The sequence below is a fragment of the Agaricus bisporus genome (assembly GCF_000300575.1).
Source record: "Agaricus bisporus var. bisporus H97 unplaced genomic scaffold AGABI2scaffold_3, whole genome shotgun sequence".
NCBI lineage: Eukaryota > Fungi > Basidiomycota > Agaricomycetes > Agaricales > Agaricaceae > Agaricus > Agaricus bisporus.
In genome coordinates this window covers 758215-774334 of record NW_006267366.1, presented here as the reverse complement: position 1 = coordinate 774334, position 16120 = coordinate 758215, and the positions used below count along the sequence as shown (strand labels likewise).

Below are 16120 nucleotides of genomic sequence, written 5' to 3'. Positions count from 1 at the left end.
AAGGGTACAACAGTGGCCCTGAAAGATGATTGTTCTCGTTGTCATAAAGTATTTGAGAGTGTTTGGTGATGGGGATCTTGTGCCGTTTTATATTTTCGCTCTTGTCATCAGCCCTCCACCTCCTCCTCGTGTTCCCCAGCCTCCTCCAGCCTTATAACTCCTCCCGTTCATTTGTTGTATATTCGAGATGCATAACACATTCTTTTCTGTCGCTCTCTTCTTCGGCCTCGCCATCAACGCTGTCTTTGCTGAGTTTGCCGTCTCCACCCCAGACATTTTTGCTGTATGCGATTCCACCCCCCTGCTATTTAACTTCATTGAATCTGCGTCTCTTAGTGCGAAGGCTCAGAGGCTCGCTTCTCATGGGAACCTGCCACACCCCCTTACAACATGCTCCTAGTTGCTGCTGAAGACCCGTGCGGTGATCCGATGTGGGCTTTGTCCATTAATGGTCCCTTGCCATCAGCCTGACTCTTATTTTCTTAGTATGGACCTCGGTGAAACCAAGAATACCCTCTTCTCTATGAAGACCGACAAGCTCAAGGAAGGCCAGAAAGTCCAATTGTCCATTGAGGACGCTAACGGTGAAGAGGGTTGGAGTGGTGATGTGCGTACCCTTTATGCTTGGCATCATTCAGCTTGGGTGTGGGACACTAATTGTTGGTTACCCAGATCACTGTCAAGAAGTGTGTAGCTGCTTCAAGCGTTGCGAGTTCAAGTGTCGCGAGTTCAAGCGCCGGTGCATCGTCCTCTGGTTACGGAGGCCCAGTAGCTGCAACAACGTAAGTCTATCTTTCACCATATATAAACTTAAATTAACGGTCAACTTCAGCCTCGTCGTCACTCCCACCGTGGATGTTAGTGGAACCCCCGCCGAACCTAGCCCGAGTGTCGCACCGGTTGGTGCAGCCAATGCTGGTGATGATCCATTCGGCCTCGGCAATGCTGCCTCTATCCCCCGTCACATCAGCGTTCCCGCTGTTGTTCTGAGTGCCATTGCAGGTGTTATCGCCCTCCTATAATGATACCCCAACTTTCAGCGAGAGGTTTATCCTTTTCGCTCCACGAAATATCCTTTGCTGTCATCCGCCGCGCTAGGGCACGAAGATCTCTATTTCATTCTGTTATTCCCCTATATTTTTTTCCTTAAGATTCTTTTCTGGTGGATTTGGGTTCGGTATTGTAGGATCCAAGTTGACGCAGGTTACGAGCTTTGACGAAGTTTTGGATCTATCTTGTCAAACGGGTATCCTCAGTCTATTCGACGGGCTGGCGTACCGTTGAATACTCCATATGTTCATTGTTATACACACCGTCATGCGGTCGATTGTTTATATCCCTTTCTTATTGTCGTCTTCTACATTTAATGTAGATTATACTCTTGTGGCGATACCCGTAGATGCATTGCATTTTGTATCCTTGGGCTGTACTGTGGGTATCTGTGATGCCCTACTCTTGAAAATATCATTTTGATTGCATCAATTACTGGAGCAACGGATTGTGTGACATAACATCTATTAACTGTCCAACAGATCTCGCTTGACAAGACAACTCGCGACATCATCATTATGTCGGGATGGCACAGCGTGTAGGTCGTACTACTCATCTCTCACAAAGAGTTGACGACGAACAAATGAAACCGGTGTTTCTTCATCAAAATCAGGACTATCAAAGTTCCATTTGCATCGTCGAAGCACGCTCTGATAGCGAAACAAGTTATCGACGTTGATAGAGAGCTACAACCTCAAGCCGTGAAACGCGATTTGAGTGTAGATGGGAATAATCTCATTGCGTACGTGATGTATTGAGTTGAACTCTTTCTCTGAGACTATCATCTCTTCTGAGTTTGGCTAATCTCGAAGATCTGGTTGTTTTACTTTTACTTTGTAACAGGAGCTTCGACACTCTTACAGTCAGACTTGCACGGTTGACTGTGAATGCGTTTCTGGAGAATGTGGATTTGGTTGTACGGACGATAGAGGGTTTTGGCGAGGATGCTGAAAAACCGCCTGTACGATCTCAATCATGAATAATTTTTTGGTGATAAAAGAGATGATAAGATGATTTAAAACAAATTTATCCGGCAGGTAGAGACAAAGAAAGGGGGAGAGAGAGGAGGGGGCAGGGGCATTGATTTTGTTTCATGGTGATACATGAGACTATAAGCGCAAAGAGATTTCGGGAGAAGAACAAGAAAGTAAGAAAAAAAGACGATTGCTCCAATGTACTCCCAACTCCTTGATTTTCAATTGTAATACGATTACATACACCCCTCTTCCTCCCCCCCATTTGTGCTTCTCTTGAAAGGGGCCTACTCGGCCTTTGCCTCCGTTTCACCAGCCTTCTTTCCCTTCTTCTTACTCGGACGTAAATTCCTCGCCACGAGACCTTTAAGTTCCTCGTCCTCCAGTTCCTTCTCCGTCTTCACAAGCTCGGGTTTATACCAGTGAGGCGGGTGGGTTATCAAAGCCGGACCGCCGGGTAAGAGTGCGATTGTGAAATGGAAACCAGCAACGAAAGTGTTGTTCGGAGTATAACTGAAAAAGAATGAATGAAATGATTAACACCGACCCGACATACCGTGATAAGAGTTTTGATTTTCCAAGACTCACATAACTTCGTAGGGTTTAACTAAACTGTGTTGAACGGCTTCTTGAAGACCCATCCTTGCACGTTTTTCATCTTCAAGTATGCGGATATTAAAAGGGAACGATCCAGCTTTCTTTTGTACTTCCGTAAACACCATACGCGAATTCTTCATCTTCAATTGATATGTCACAGCCGAATCTCTTTGATAGATGGTTGTTCTCGATTCTTCCACACGAGCCTAAAGCAGTATTAAAATTTTGGTTTTTTTTTTTGCCTTGAATTTCAAAATGATGGAAAAAAACTTGCCTTGCCGTCTTCTCCAGAAGAAATGAGGATGTCAATACCGTAAACCTCACCCTCTGCAAAAGTTGCAGTTTCAAACTCTTTTCTCTGAGCTTCCGATGGATTGAGAATGACCCGTTTCTTGCCATCAATCACATTCTGCGTTTGTTGGCACGAAAGCATGCCTTGACGAAAACAACAAAAAGATCAGAAAAATAATTCAAATCACCACTCATCCAAACAAAAAAAAAAAAAACACAAGACACACCTTCAACAGGTTTACAATCCCAAGCCGAAGCAGCCTTCGCCACGCCCTCTGTTACAGCCCAATTCTTATTCCCAACCTTAACCAATCTCATCGCCACCTCCGCTGCAGTCCACGCCGCCTTGATCACATCTGCTTGACGTCCTGTAACAGGATTATCTACAGATGCACCTACGACGATCGTTTCGGCTGTGATGGCTGCGAAACCATCGATGTGAGCGCCTAGTTGGATTTTGACGACATCGCCTTTCGAGATGGTTTGAGAGGATTGGGGGTCGGAGCTAGTGGGAGTTGATTAGATTAAAGATCAAAAAAAAGAGATGTAATGAGTCAATGCGCTTCCGAAGTAAAAAAAAAAAAGGTTAACTCACGCGAGCGGAGAGAAATGCGCTACAGCATTATTAACCGAAATACTCGTCGGAAAAGCAATTCCTATAAAACAAAAAATTCAAAGGAAACCAAAAAAAAATGGGGCACAACGCGCAGTACAATCAGTCAATCGTCCAATCTTAATTACTATTAAACCCGCACCTTTAGTCACTTTAACGCCTTTAACAGGTTTGTTATACACAGCTCCAGTACCCTGTTCAAGGAGTTTATCACCCTCGACACATAGATCGATCAGTTTTGCGCCTTCGACAGTCGATTCGATGATTTTCTTGATCACATCGCGGACGATATCTGCTGCAACCTATTTTTTTTTTCTCTCCAATTAAGTGAGTTTTGTTGGTGGAAGAAAGAAAAAGAAAAGGAAGGAAAAGGAAAAAGAAGAATCAGTCAGCACAATGCACATAGTTACTTTCAACAACCAATTAGTTTTGTTTTACTGACTTTATATTTTGTGAGATCAGTCTCCAATGTCGACACACTGGGTTTTTTATCCGCAGCAGCGGATGTTGGAGTGGTCTCAACTTCAGCCATTGAAAAAGGAAGTGACAAAGCTAAGTAAGAGCTCGAGAAAAGGAAGCTTTGGGATTTTTTTGGGGAACTCGAGATGGATGGATTGGGAGGAGTAGATAATGGAGACAATCTGTTTCCAGCCCTTTTGCCCTTTCGCCATCAACCATATCCATATCGGGTAACCTTGTCTTAATTGGTGTTAACCAACCCCTTGTCTTTGTGTGCAAGGAAATTTCAAATATCTTTACTCTGTAACATCTAAAATGCTAAATTCCAGATCCGAATAAGCACAACATTAGTGTCTATTGACAGATGTAAATAACGAAAAATGCAACGACAACGAAAACAAAGCATATACGAAAATCAACAAAGCAAAGTATGCACAACAAAAAAAACAAAAAAGCGACACCACACAACTTTTCCCCTCATTCCCCAAACCGACAAATATTATCCGGCGCCTTCCAACCCATATAAGCCTTCACCGATCTACACAAATTATCCGGATCCGTCGGAAAATCAAACACACTCTTATCCTCCCTCGCCAAAACCTGATCAATCGCCTTCCTCCAATGTCTCCAAACAGGTTTCCCACCCCTTGGACTACACGGTTCATTCCACGCCACTTGACTATTCATTCGTTTCCTCAAACGCATACGGTCTTCCATGTCACTAAATAATAAAAGGTATAAGTTAATCATTTATTGCATAAACGTGAGAGGGTGACTTTAATAAAAATCGAGAAACCCACCATATCCAATCATTCCATTCCACTTCAAATTGTTCTGGTTTACTCTCTTCACCACAAGGAAAATCCACCCCAATAACAGGTATCTGCGCCTTTTCACTCTGTTCAACAACAATACCCTCCACAAAAGGAAACAACATCCGATACTCTTGTCGAATCGCATCTTTACAAGCCTTGATAAACCCAACCGTATAATGTAAATGCATCCCAGCCAATTCTTGTAAATCCATCGCCTGAAGCCGTGGAAGTTCAGTCTGAATAGGATAATTCACAACAGCATTATTATTATCATTGGAATTGCATTTCGTCGTCACCCCATTTTTCGCATTGATGTCGTTGATGTTGTTGTTGCAGGGACGAGGAATTGAATACAACGAATCATCTTCTGCAGCGTCTTGATCCAACGGTGTATTACTGGGCAAAGGCACAGAATATAAATCAAAAACTTCAACACCTGAAAAGATAGTGGATAGGTAAAAAGGAAGGATAGAAAGGATCTTGTTCGAGATGAATCGATTCGTAAGCATGTTTTCCCAAGCAATTTTGAGTTTCGTATGATTTTGCGGATGATTTGATAAACCAATAGTGTTAGAAGACACAGTCGCCGAGGAAGAGGCCCTAGCGCGAGATTTTTTATTTTCTAGGGGCTTGCCCAGAGAACGTGTACTCCTAAACGAAGAAAGGCGAGACCTGTTTTTTGTTTTTAATCGCTCCTCGGAAACGGTTTCACCTGAACCTGAACTTGAAGAAGCAAGGGTTTCTTGAGATCCTTCTCTAGGAGTGGTAGGCGATGATATAGAGGAGATTTTCGGGATAGGGATTGGGAGAGTTGGACTAGGGAAGATTGGATCTTCCTCGATGATCTGAAAACGATCAGTAACACGCGGCGGTATTATGCGGAAGGCACGCTAACCTCGAAAAGTCCTCCTGGTCTCATAACACGACGAACTTGCTATTACATTGATGAGAACAAGGCACCGGCAATAAAAAAGTGCCAAAACTTGCCTCCAGGAACCACTGCCACTGATGAGAGAGTTCTACATAAGCTCGAGCAGGCAAGACATGAGTGGCTCACCTCGTCTTCTGGAATTGCCAAGGCGGCGCGACAGATTCGTACATAGTCAAAATGGTCATCTGGGAAGGGAAAATCGTCCAGACTTGATCATCTTAGCGAGGCACAATTAAAGGGTGGGGAAGGGACATACAAATTGCCGTGAACCCAACTTATACGCTCTGTCAGTTCGAGAAAATGTTCGAAATCCCGTAAGCGAGGCTGAATTTCGAGAATGTCGAAGCCGACGAAGAGTGTGTTCTTGAATAATATAGGTTAGCACAGATATTGAACAAGAGAAGAGACGTACTGGCCAGCGCTGGGCCATGTTCATGACCCACCAACCGGTGCCACAGCCAATGTCGAGGACAAGTCCGGGCGCTATAGGAAAATTGTATACAGTCGGAGAGCCCCAGATGCTCTCAAAGAACATGTTATCCCAGATGTCCCTAAAGCAGTGATGAGAACATGGCACCCCTAGCAAGAAAGTGGGTTACAAATTTGCGAGGTCTTGGGAATATTCTGCGACGGGGTAGGGGACCTTGCCATGGCCGCGCTTAGCCTTTCTCTGGCCTACGAGAACATGCTCGACATTGCGGACGACGCTGGGTTGTTCGGCGTCCATGGGGGGAGGGTATGAAGAAGCAGAAGCACGTAAGGGACATGGGTGGCATGGACACTGCGGGTGGTCGCTGGTCCTGAATATGAGCAGAGAAAAACAGCGACAAACAGCGACTGAACTTGGCGAACCAACTCCGCGCTTCCCTTGTTAAGCATGCACAGCGCCCTTATCCGCCCTGTGGTGGCGGCCACCCGACGCGCCGCACTCGCCAGCAGGTCATACGCTAGCCAGCGACCACCCACCTATGAAGAACGACCGTCATACGATACAACAGATCCGGAGCCCAACTATCCTCAGCTGCCCTATGTGTCCCGACAGCATCTGCCTCCGAAACAATGGGACGATATGCTCCTGAGGAGAAACTATGGCGACACTGTACGGCAGGGCTCTTTGCGTGCGATGTTGACGTGATTGACCCTTTTTGTCACAGTTGCACGAGCAGGAGGAGGTGTTGTCGATGTGGGGACCGGATATTCCACCTGCGGGACTGACGGGTGAATCCGCGTTGCGACAGCTTCTAGGGGCGTTGGCTGGGTTTGCCGTGTTGGGAGTGTATATCAAATATTTTGGGATCCCGGATCGACCAGCAGTGCCCCGGGAGTTCCCCTATGATGGACTGGTAAAGGAGCTTGGCGGGGTTGAGGCGATCAAGGTAGGCAAGCAGCTGGATAATGGCCCCTGGCACAGACTGACGACCTCTGCAGGCAAATCCGGAGCGAGTAGAATAGTCCGTAGCAGTAGTTGTGGTAGTGTATACTCTGCAATGGATTGGGGGTATGAAACAGCAAGGGCAGATAACATCGAAAGCAGCATGGCGCAGTGGTAGCGCGCGGGGCCCATAACCCCGAGGTCACTCGATCGAAACGAGTTGCTGCTATTTTTTGCACCTTTTAAGTGTTGGCCTGCACAGACTCCCAAGTGTGCAGAGATTATGCCCACGCTCCTCCGCCAGTCCTCTCTCACCTTTCCCTCCTCTGGCCCCGACTCTTCGCCCCCCATGGCTCACCCTGCCCACACCAGGTCCTCCTCCTTTTTCTCCTTTCTCGCTCACAAACAAGGCACTGGAGCCCTCGATCCCCGCCAGAACACCAGCAACCCCGCCTTGCATACCCCCGCCGTCCTCCAAAAACAACCCCCTGCTTCACCTCCCGCTGACCCGGCTCGTGCCCCAGGCCCGCCCCCGACCTCCCCAAAACCCCCTCCCCAACCCGTCCCAAAATCTCCGTCTACATCGGCGCCCCCGACCCAGTCTCCACCCTTCCATCCAGAGATCCGCTCCATCGTCTCCCTCACCGTCGCCCATGCCCACAAAATATACTTTTCGGGTCCACTCATACGCCGCATCGAGCGACAGCCCGATGGCCAAAAGCCCACCAAAGACGAGGGCTGGACCGAAGTCTGGGCCCAGCTCGGCGGCACCACTCTCAGCATCTGGGATATGACCGAAATTCAGGAGGCCAGTCGACATGGCAAAGAGGTCCCTCCGACCTACATCAACATCACCGACGCTGTACGCCGTTTCTAACTCATTGTTCAATCCCTCACTCAACAGCGCCCCAGTTTGTCCAAGTCCTTGGTTCAGTCACCGTACCCGCAACCCCTGCCCAGCCATCAAAACGATATACCAACGTTCTTACACTCAACACTGCGGGTTCCAATCTCCTCCTCTTCTCCTGCCCCTCCACGGCTGCCCTTATCTCCTGGGCTTCTGCTCTCAGGGTATCATCTTGGGAAAAGTCCCGTCTCGAAGAAATCTATACCGCTCATTTGATTAGAATTACACTTAGTCGTCAGTTATCTCTTCCTTTCATTAAAAATAATCCCTTATCATCCGCAGGGCCCGATCTCCCGACCACACTGGTTCGCGGAAAGTTGGAAGGATGGGTCAGAATACGACTGGCAGGTCAAACAGACTGGAAACGCGTCTGGATGGTCGTCAATGCTGGCCACGAAGGCGTCGGTCTAGATCCCCGCACTAACGGCTCTCTCTCCGTGCAGACCAAAAAGAAAAGAATGTCCAGCCTTTTTTCTCGAGATCAAAGCCCCCCTCGTTCAACCAGCCCCTCAAAACCCACCATCACCATGTACGCTGGCCCCAAGCCAAGGGAGAGAAAGAAGCCGTGGCTCACTTTGCGCGAGGTCACACAGGCATTTGCCGTATATCCCGAACGTCCCGAGCTGATCACTCGAAGTACGTTAATCAAACTGGAAGGCCTCTTAGGTGATGAGGAACTGGCCCAGTCGATGAAATCCAGAGAAGGGTGGCTGTTATTCATGCCCGAACTGGAAGGGACATCAACGAATCATGCTGCGGAGATGCTCAAGTGGGTGATCGGTAAGTTAGCGTGTTGTTTGGGGTCAGAATCAGTGATGGAGGATGTCCATTAGCTATCCATGATGCCTTTGAGCTTTATGGCCGTCCGAATGCCTGGACTTGGGATCCACGCGACACTCAATCTTTAATGTTTGCGTATCCTGTCGGGGCTCAACGTGATGTGAGTCATTTGGTTTTTTGACACAGGTGCAATATAACTCATTCACAACATTCCTAGCTCCTCTTTCTCGATCGCGAAGTTGGCGAGAGTTTGGATCCCCGGGATGATCGCACCTCTGCAATTCGATCCAAGCTCCTTGAATTGCTAATGGAGCGCCTGCGCCAGCAACAACCGCAGTTAATTGGGCAACGTTCGGTCAGACGCACTTCAACGGAACAGGCCCCGACACTTCCTCCTCTTTCTATTGCAAACGACCCTTCATACCAACATCAAAACGGCAAGGCCGGCTCGGCGGGAGGACCACAACTTCCCCCTTTGAATTTTAATGAACAAGAAGCTAGAGTGTTGACGCCTATCACGGAGGGAGGCAGCGTTATGACACATGGTAGGAACATGTCAATAGATGCTGCCACTATCACATCACCTGGAGTTGATCCATCTGCCCCAGACAGGCCTATGCGTGATAGTGATTCACTCACGTCAAGTCCGCCTTTGCGTGGTGGCTCTATAACAGCAGGCTCAGTCCTCAGACATCAGCAGTCCTCGACTACCCCTTTTCCATCCGCGCAGTCACCAACGGCGAGAGCGTCTACGACGTCACCTCCGTCCAACCACTCTCATTCGCAATCAGGAGCACATTCGACGCAAACGGATTTACCTTCTGGAACAGGATCTCCAAATGATACGGAGAAGGGCAGTCCTAGTAATACGGCTGCTACTACCCCGACTACCGGTACCTCACCCAAGGAAAAAGCTGCCGCTTTTGAGGGGGTAGATTCAAGTACGATGGGCAGATCGAAATCATTTGGAGGTGTTTCGGTTTTGAGTTCGCCATATACGCCAGTGGAGGATGAGATGTCCATCTTGACATCGCCACATTCGGTGCATGATCATCAAGAAGATCAGAACAAAAATAGTCGTGATTATCATGCTTTTGGCGAGGTTGGTGCGGAAATGGAGGCGGAGAGGACTCCGTCGCCTCCTACCCATATTGAAGTGCCCGTCAATGCTACTATTACTACAAGTCCTTCCTCTCGTCGTGCGTCGACATCGACGAGGAAGATGTCATCACAGGCGACGCATGAGCCCGAGGATAGCTTCTTGAATGAAGCTGGTGCGCTATTCCTTATGCATCAATCACGGATGGAAGGTGGTGGTGATGCGGCGGTGGGAACGAGGGCTATGCCCCGTCGAGTTCCCATGCCGATGTCCAGCGATGAAGAGGATGATAGTGAAAGCGATGACGACTCGGAAGAACATAAAAAAGCGGCTGAGAGTGTTAACACTGCTCCCAATATCCCTGGTAAGAAGCCCTTTAAAAAAAAAGTCGGCAAAAGGTTGACATTTCGCTATTAGTCACATCAAACGTAAATAACGGTCGATCACCTCCGCTTCGACAAGGAACGCCAATGGCATTCATGGAACGGCAACATCAACCTTCCAGGTCCAGCTCATCAAACACGAGCTCGGCTGTACACAACCCTAATACCGGCAGTCCTCGTATACCGATGAGTTCCTCACCGACATCGTTTTCTGGAATGTCGCAACGTTCGAGGTCACCGCCTGTGGCACCATTGAAAATCAATCGCAGTTCGCCCTCTTTAGCGGGGGCGGCGGTGGCGGGTGGGTCTGTGCCATTACAATCGGCGGGAGGTTCAAGTTCGGTGTTGCCAAGCCGGGCTGGTTTGGGACGTAAGCCATCTGGCGCACGTGCTCAGACAGCCTCGCGGATTGCCTTTAACGGCACAGGTCTTTCTACACCTCACCAACAACTCGCTGAAGAAGTGGACGAGCTCTACGAAGAAGAACAGCAACACATGCCTACTACCGCTATGCCTGTTCCTGCTCCTGGTGCTATTCCTTCACAGCCTCTTCCTCCCCCTCAAGTTCGTGGTTTTAGTTCGAGTTCTGGTGGTGCTGTCGGTATGAATGTTTCGGTTGGTTCTTTGAATGAGGCGCAATCTAAAACGATGTTTGTGAAAGATTATGAAGGGGATGTGGAATCTGCGAATGAGGATGTTTTGGCGGCGATTTCCTATCTCAATGTTGCGGATGACCAGTCACGACAAGGGTCAGCCTCTGGTAACGGAGAAACGAGTGGCTTTTCTCATCATCATCAACAACAACGAGGCGGTGTAGATGGGGATAATAAGACTGGTTCTTCGGAATCGGTGCCTACGGGACCGTTTAAATCGTCGTTTGCACCGTCGACGTCGGCGGCTAAACGTAAAGCCAAGGTTCAGGCACAACAGGCTGCTCATCATGCGGCTCAACATAAACCTGGTAGAACTAATGGACAAAAGACGAAAAATGCTGGGACTTGGAATGATAGTAGTGATGAAGAGGAGGAAGAGGAAGAGGAGGAGGAGGAGGAAGAGGAGGATGGGGATTCGGATGTTGAGGTTGTGCCACCTAGGATGAGGGGGTCGCCGTTGGGACATTCGCCGAATGTTGCGTCTGGTAGGCCTTCTGTGTATGGACAGTTTGCGGCTGAGGGACAGGGTGCTCATAATCAGTTGAGAGCCCCTCGGACGTTACCTCAACCTCCTCCACTCAGAACTTCTGGTGAGTATTTCGTGCTTTGAAAAAAAAACTCTATTTTCTGACTTTGAAAAACTTTTTTTTTTGTGCACCATGTGCTTTTTTTTTTTTTTTTTTTTTGATGCGAGCAGGTATAGATGAACATGTCGGTCAACCCCGGAGACCTGATATGATGGCGGACCCGAGACGGACTTATTACGAGGAAGGAACGCCGATTCGTTCTCAATCTGAATTTCCTCATCCTGGATCGACGAGACATGCATTATGGAGTCAAGTTTTGGATCCTGGAAAAAATGTGAATCCTAATGAACAAACGACAAATACGCGAGATACGTTTGTGCAATTGGAGCCTGCGGAGACTATGACCAAGGCTTTTACGCCTCAGGGATTGTTGTCTGCTGGGATACAGGATAAACAGGATAGGTCTGCGAAGAGGCAGGAGGAGCTTGCTAGGGAGACGGGTGCTTCTTTGATTAATGTTCCTAATAAGCCGCCGCCGCCGCAGACTGGGTTGTTGGGTGCGATTACTGCTCATGAACGGGAGAGGAAGAGGGAGGGGGGTGTGGGTGCTGCGTTGACGGAGAGGGAGAGGGAGAAGAGGTTGGCGGAGGATAGACAGAGGAGGTATGATGAGCAGCAGAGGCAACAGATGGAACAGATGCAGCAGGGTGGGTCTATGTATGGGGGTGGGGGTGGTGGGTATGGGTATAATCCGATGATGAACCCGATGATGATGGGGATGAATCCGATGATGATGAGTCCTATGATGACGGGTGGAGGGATGAATCCTATGATGACTGGGGGTGGGATGAATCCGATGATGACTGGGGGAGGGATGAATTCTATGATGGGATATCCTTCGATGTTGAATCCTCAACAAATGTTTGCGGCTCAGCAAGCTGCTGCTGCTGCATATCAACAAGCGATGATGGCGTTTTCGAATCAGGGATCTCAAGCTGGTGGTGGTGGTGGTGGGGAGAATGGGAATGGACAAGGGACGATGCCTGGATTTGATCCGAGGATGTCGATGATGGGTATGCCGCCGCAGATGATGGGAGGTGGGATGGGGATGGGGATGGGGATGGGGATGTCGCCGACGATGACTGGGAATTTTGATTCGAGGTTCCCGCCTGGTGCTGCTTCGCCTACTACGGGGGTGGAGGGGGGTTTGTTGCCTCCGGGTGCGTTGGGTCAGTATTCGTCGTCGAGGAACAGTTCTCCTGTTATGCGGGGATCGCCGTTGGCGAGACCTGCGGAAGGAGGATCTGAACGGTCTGCTACTCCTAAACATTGATTTTTGATGTGATGTTTGGAATTTCTGGACCATTCATCTTTTGCATTTTTCTTTTTTTCTCTCTCTCTCTCTAGTCCTTTTTTTTGGATACTACTCTCGTTTTGATACACCCTGTCTACGTCTCATACCATTGCCTTATGGGCTACTATTAGTCTTTTTTAGAATTTATATGCTTAGTTATTTATTCTCAATTACAAGTCTCTCCTTTTTTTTTGTCTTTCTTTTCTTGTTAGCTTGGCTTGATATAACGCGTTTTTATGACCCCTTTTGCAATCGTCGTTTTGACGTTCGTTCTTTTTCGGGTACTTTTTTAATTGGTTTGTTTCGTGCGTTCGTTCGTGTACGAATTTTGGTTTTGACTGGAGGCTGACATAGTCTGTTTTTTTTTTTACTTGAAAAAAATGGATTTGTGTAGTGATCCGTGATTAATATATAAGTTACATACATTATTCTGGTCGTTCCTTCTCCGCGGGTTGACATATTGACATTGTGGTACTTTTTGCTTTGACGTGAGCAGCTCCACTCCATTTTTTGCGTTTGTCAAAATCGTCATTTTCTGATAATGTGTTTCTAGAATTGACTTTATCTGCTACATAGCCGTGTTTCATGCATTTACTATTGAAAAATCCCTTGGAACATTTGTTATTATATGCCGTTCGGCGACAAGTTGATCAGCGCCTTGATGAACGAACCTGCAGTGGGCGTAATTTAAGCCATTCGTAATTTCCGGCCGTCGGTAATTGTCAGAAAACTGAACCTAGTACCTGGTTGTATCTAGAACGGGAACGGCCAAGCGATCCCGGCTCCAGATAGATTAGGCAAGCGTAACGGAATCAGAGTCATCAGACCCGTCTTCCTGACATCTGGCTGACATACAAACTCATGCAAATGGGTTGCGAATAATTTGCTCCAGGTTGTAATGCTTCTTATTACCCCACTGTATCAGGGACAAATGCGTATCAGCAGAAGTTCACGACATATTACTTTCATATATAAATGGATTGCAGCCGCTCGAAAAGAAGTTTCTGTCCACCCTCAGCGCTGCGATGTCTGTTTCAGGCTTGAAGGATCTGGCTGTTATTCTCGCTCTCCTCGTGCCCCTTCTCTACGCTTTCAAAAGAAGAAAGGGACTGCCTTTGCCGCCTGGCCCGAGGGGACTCCCGTTCATAGGGAATGCACTTTCCATACCAATCAATGATACTCACAAGTTTTTCAAAGATCTCAGTGATAAATTTGGTGAGGATCGAAGAACCTCCAGCACACAGACCCGGTCTAACACTAGCATCTGTAGGCTCTAAAATCCTCTACCTTGAAGCGTTTGGTCAACCAATAATCTTACTTAATGACGTGCAAATCGGAGTAGACTTACTTGAGAAACGCTCTGCCAGATACTCGAGCAGGTAAAACGTGTTCGTTGATATAAACGTTCAATAAAGCTTACGGATTCTAGGCCTCATATGCCTATGAGCCTAGATATGTGAGTTTCCTATTACATTTTCACTTATGCTTTCTTAACTCACTATGCGTAAAGCATGAAATTGGATTATTTATTCTCTCTCCTACCCTACAATGATACCTGGAGACGCCATCGTAAAATGTTCACGCAATACTTTTCCCTGAAAACCCTCAACCGAGACAAGCCTAAAGTCGAGGATTTCATACGGAAAGGGCTTCTCCCAAACATCTATCAATACCCCCGTGATTTTGCTACGCATATTAAAAGGTGTATATCAGCATGTTTCAAACTTTTCCGATGAACCATCAGCTAACTAGAGTCATTCAGTTGTATAGGAGGATTTTTCATCGCTGTTACATATGGCGTGCAAATAAATCGTCTAAATGATCCTCTGATCAAGGTTTCGCAGGAGGCTCTCGAAGCAATCACTGCGGGTTGCGCACCTGGACGATTCCTTGTTGACGTTTTCCCTGCGTTAAAATATGTCCCTGGATGGATGCCAGGGACTGGTTTCAAGGCACAGGGACGAGAGTGGAGTGCCGCTGCTATGCGGATGCGTGACGCCTCATACAAAGCGAATGTCGAGGCCTCGGTAAGATGGATCAAAAAAAAAATTTCCCAACGCTGACCACTCTTTTTATAGCGAGATGGAAATGCTAGAGAATCGCTTGTTTCTTACTTCAATAATGGAAACTCGGATAAAAATATTCCAACTTCGGATATCAAGAGTGTAGCACAACAAGTATATATTGGTGAGTCAGTTCAGGCTATTCATAATGGGAGAGCTCAAAATTGAGTTTTGACCTATATCATAGCCGGGTTTGAATCGACTTCGGTGTCGCTTACAACCTTTATTTTGGTAATGCTCCTGCATCCCGATGTCCAGAAAAGAGCAAAAGAAGAACTTGATTATGTTTTGGGACACGATCGACTTCCCGAATTTTCCGATAAACCTGAGCTTCCGTACTTGTCAGCTGTGCTGAAGGAAGTCTTACGGTAAAGTCTTGCTCTTTTGTATTTATGGTTCATGTTGTCTAACTATTCTCGTAGCTGGAATCCCATCGTCCCTCTTGGTAGGCCAATATTTTCTAAAATTTTATAGTAACACTCACTGTAAGTGGTTTTATAGGTGTACCACACTATACCGACGAAGAGGACGAGTACCAGGGATATCGCATTCCAAAGAACAGTATCATTATGGCCAATGCTTAGTGAGTAACGCCGACTTTCTGGTGATTATAGTTCTGACATATCGCTTAGCGGTATGCTCTATGATGAGAGTGTCTTTCCAGAGCCCCATTTGTTCAAGCCAGAAAGGTTTCTTGACAAGGACGGAAAACTGTCGACTAATATCGCGGTAGATCCGGAAGCAATGGCAACTTTTGGATTCGGTAGAAGGTGGGGGTCATTAGGCCCTACTATAGTGCGAAGATCATAACACCCTCATCAGATTATGCCCTGGTGCTCATCTTGCCCTTCCCGTGCTTTATCTGGGTGCAGCATCAATTCTCGCCACATTTGATATTCTCCCGGAACTCGACGACCATGGTTTGCCGATTAAAGTCGTTTCCCGATTCGCCTCGGCATCCCTGACATCGTGAGTCGCGGCTGCTTCTAGATTCAAGAGTGAATGATGAATCGATTCCTTCTCCAGTGAACCACTGCCTTTTCCATGTAGGTTGGTTCCCCGTGAGGACAAACCTGTCGAAGATATGTTAAAGGATTATCTTCATCTCGAGAAGATTTGATTTCATCAAGTACATAGTAGTGTTTGTATTGTAATGAGAATGTTTATGGCAAAGGAGCGCCGTCGCGGACCAGATATCAATTACCGGGGTTACCAAACGGATCAATCACTGGTCCCTAAGCGAATCATGGAC

General features: G+C 47.3%; 6 protein-coding genes and 1 non-coding gene across 7 annotated transcripts; 6 read left to right on the top strand and 1 right to left on the bottom strand.

Moving 5' to 3' along the window:
* The first annotated feature begins 91 nt into the window (after positions 1-91).
* Positions 92-1487, top strand: AGABI2DRAFT_191162 (hypothetical protein). The gene is made up of 5 exons (XM_006459038.1): positions 92-283; positions 337-431; positions 487-607; positions 673-782; positions 833-1487. Exons 1-5 carry the CDS (start codon positions 188-190, stop codon positions 1020-1022), a joined length of 612 nt encoding a protein of 203 aa, XP_006459101.1. The 5' UTR covers positions 92-187; the 3' UTR covers positions 1023-1487.
* Positions 1488-1528: 41 nt separating this feature from the next.
* Positions 1529-2044, top strand: AGABI2DRAFT_191161 (hypothetical protein). Its single transcript, XM_006459037.1, has 3 exons — positions 1529-1588; positions 1664-1792; positions 1894-2044. Exons 1-3 carry the CDS (start codon positions 1569-1571, stop codon positions 2027-2029), a joined length of 285 nt encoding a protein of 94 aa, XP_006459100.1. The 5' UTR covers positions 1529-1568; the 3' UTR covers positions 2030-2044.
* On the bottom strand, positions 2040-4122 carry AGABI2DRAFT_191160 (hypothetical protein). Its single transcript, XM_006459036.1, has 7 exons — positions 3968-4122; positions 3668-3827; positions 3508-3568; positions 3140-3417; positions 2896-3056; positions 2613-2827; positions 2040-2537 (listed from the first exon to the last, which is right to left on the bottom strand). Exons 1-7 carry the CDS (start codon positions 4055-4057, stop codon positions 2312-2314), a joined length of 1191 nt encoding a protein of 396 aa, XP_006459099.1. The 5' UTR covers positions 4058-4122; the 3' UTR covers positions 2040-2311.
* A 2213-nt stretch (positions 4123-6335) lies between these two features.
* Positions 6336-7257, top strand: NdufB8 (NdufB8 NADH dehydrogenase 1 beta subcomplex). Its single transcript, XM_006459035.1, has 3 exons — positions 6336-6829; positions 6885-7106; positions 7159-7257. Exons 1-3 carry the CDS (start codon positions 6608-6610, stop codon positions 7180-7182), a joined length of 468 nt encoding a protein of 155 aa, XP_006459098.1. The 5' UTR covers positions 6336-6607; the 3' UTR covers positions 7183-7257.
* A 2-nt stretch (positions 7258-7259) lies between these two features.
* On the top strand, positions 7260-7331 carry AGABI2DRAFT_t41. The gene has a single exon. It is a non-coding gene; the product is annotated as a tRNA-Met (tRNA).
* AGABI2DRAFT_183881 (hypothetical protein) lies at positions 7328-12910 on the top strand. The gene is made up of 9 exons (XM_006459034.1): positions 7328-7964; positions 8015-8243; positions 8292-8789; positions 8843-8949; positions 9007-10252; positions 10306-10393; positions 10610-10800; positions 10933-11514; positions 11628-12910. Exons 1-9 carry the CDS (start codon positions 7386-7388, stop codon positions 12782-12784), a joined length of 4677 nt encoding a protein of 1558 aa, XP_006459097.1. The 5' UTR covers positions 7328-7385; the 3' UTR covers positions 12785-12910.
* A 920-nt stretch (positions 12911-13830) lies between these two features.
* On the top strand, positions 13831-16065 carry AGABI2DRAFT_201038 (hypothetical protein; the record flags this gene model as incomplete). The annotated part of the gene is made up of 12 exons (XM_006459033.1): positions 13831-14020; positions 14076-14184; positions 14235-14261; positions 14316-14507; positions 14568-14832; positions 14884-14992; positions 15056-15236; positions 15291-15313; positions 15370-15451; positions 15501-15638; positions 15691-15837; positions 15895-16065. 12 exons carry the CDS (start codon positions 13831-13833, stop codon positions 15986-15988), a joined length of 1557 nt encoding a protein of 518 aa, XP_006459096.1. The 3' UTR covers positions 15989-16065.
* Between the last annotated feature and the right edge of the window lie 55 nt (positions 16066-16120).

Excerpts from the sequence above, each read along its gene's own strand:
- AGABI2DRAFT_191162 (XM_006459038.1), top strand. The coding sequence starts at position 188 with ATGCATAACACATTCTTTTCTGTCGCTCTCTTCTTCGGCCTCGCCATC. Across the intron at positions 284-336 it reads CCACCCCAGACATTTTTGCT|TGCGAAGGCTCAGAGGCTCG; the intron begins GTATGCGATTCC and ends TGCGTCTCTTAG. Across the intron at positions 432-486 it reads GACCCGTGCGGTGATCCGAT|TATGGACCTCGGTGAAACCA; the intron begins GTGGGCTTTGTC and ends TTATTTTCTTAG.
- AGABI2DRAFT_191161 (XM_006459037.1), top strand. The coding sequence starts at position 1,569 with ATGTCGGGATGGCACAGCGT. Across the intron at positions 1,589-1,663 it reads ATGTCGGGATGGCACAGCGT|GACTATCAAAGTTCCATTTG; the intron begins GTAGGTCGTACT and ends CATCAAAATCAG. Across the intron at positions 1,793-1,893 it reads GATGGGAATAATCTCATTGC|GAGCTTCGACACTCTTACAG; the intron begins GTACGTGATGTA and ends ACTTTGTAACAG.
- AGABI2DRAFT_191160 (XM_006459036.1), bottom strand. The coding sequence starts at position 4,057 with ATGGCTGAAGTTGAGACCACTCCAACATCCGCTGCTGCGGATAAAAAA. Across the intron at positions 3,569-3,667 it reads AGGCGTTAAAGTGACTAAAG|GAATTGCTTTTCCGACGAGT; the intron begins GTGCGGGTTTAA and ends TTTGTTTTATAG. Across the intron at positions 3,057-3,139 it reads GGATTGTAAACCTGTTGAAG|GCATGCTTTCGTGCCAACAA; the intron begins GTGTGTCTTGTG and ends GTTTTCGTCAAG.
- NdufB8 (XM_006459035.1), top strand. The coding sequence starts at position 6,608 with ATGCACAGCGCCCTTATCCGCCCTGTGGTGGCGGCCACCCGACGCGCC. Across the intron at positions 6,830-6,884 it reads GGAGAAACTATGGCGACACT|TTGCACGAGCAGGAGGAGGT; the intron begins GTACGGCAGGGC and ends TTTTTGTCACAG. Across the intron at positions 7,107-7,158 it reads GCGGGGTTGAGGCGATCAAG|GCAAATCCGGAGCGAGTAGA; the intron begins GTAGGCAAGCAG and ends CGACCTCTGCAG.
- AGABI2DRAFT_183881 (XM_006459034.1), top strand. The coding sequence starts at position 7,386 with ATGCCCACGCTCCTCCGCCAGTCCTCTCTCACCTTTCCCTCCTCTGGC. Across the intron at positions 8,244-8,291 it reads GATTAGAATTACACTTAGTC|GGCCCGATCTCCCGACCACA; the intron begins GTCAGTTATCTC and ends TATCATCCGCAG. Across the intron at positions 8,950-9,006 it reads CTGTCGGGGCTCAACGTGAT|CTCCTCTTTCTCGATCGCGA; the intron begins GTGAGTCATTTG and ends CAACATTCCTAG.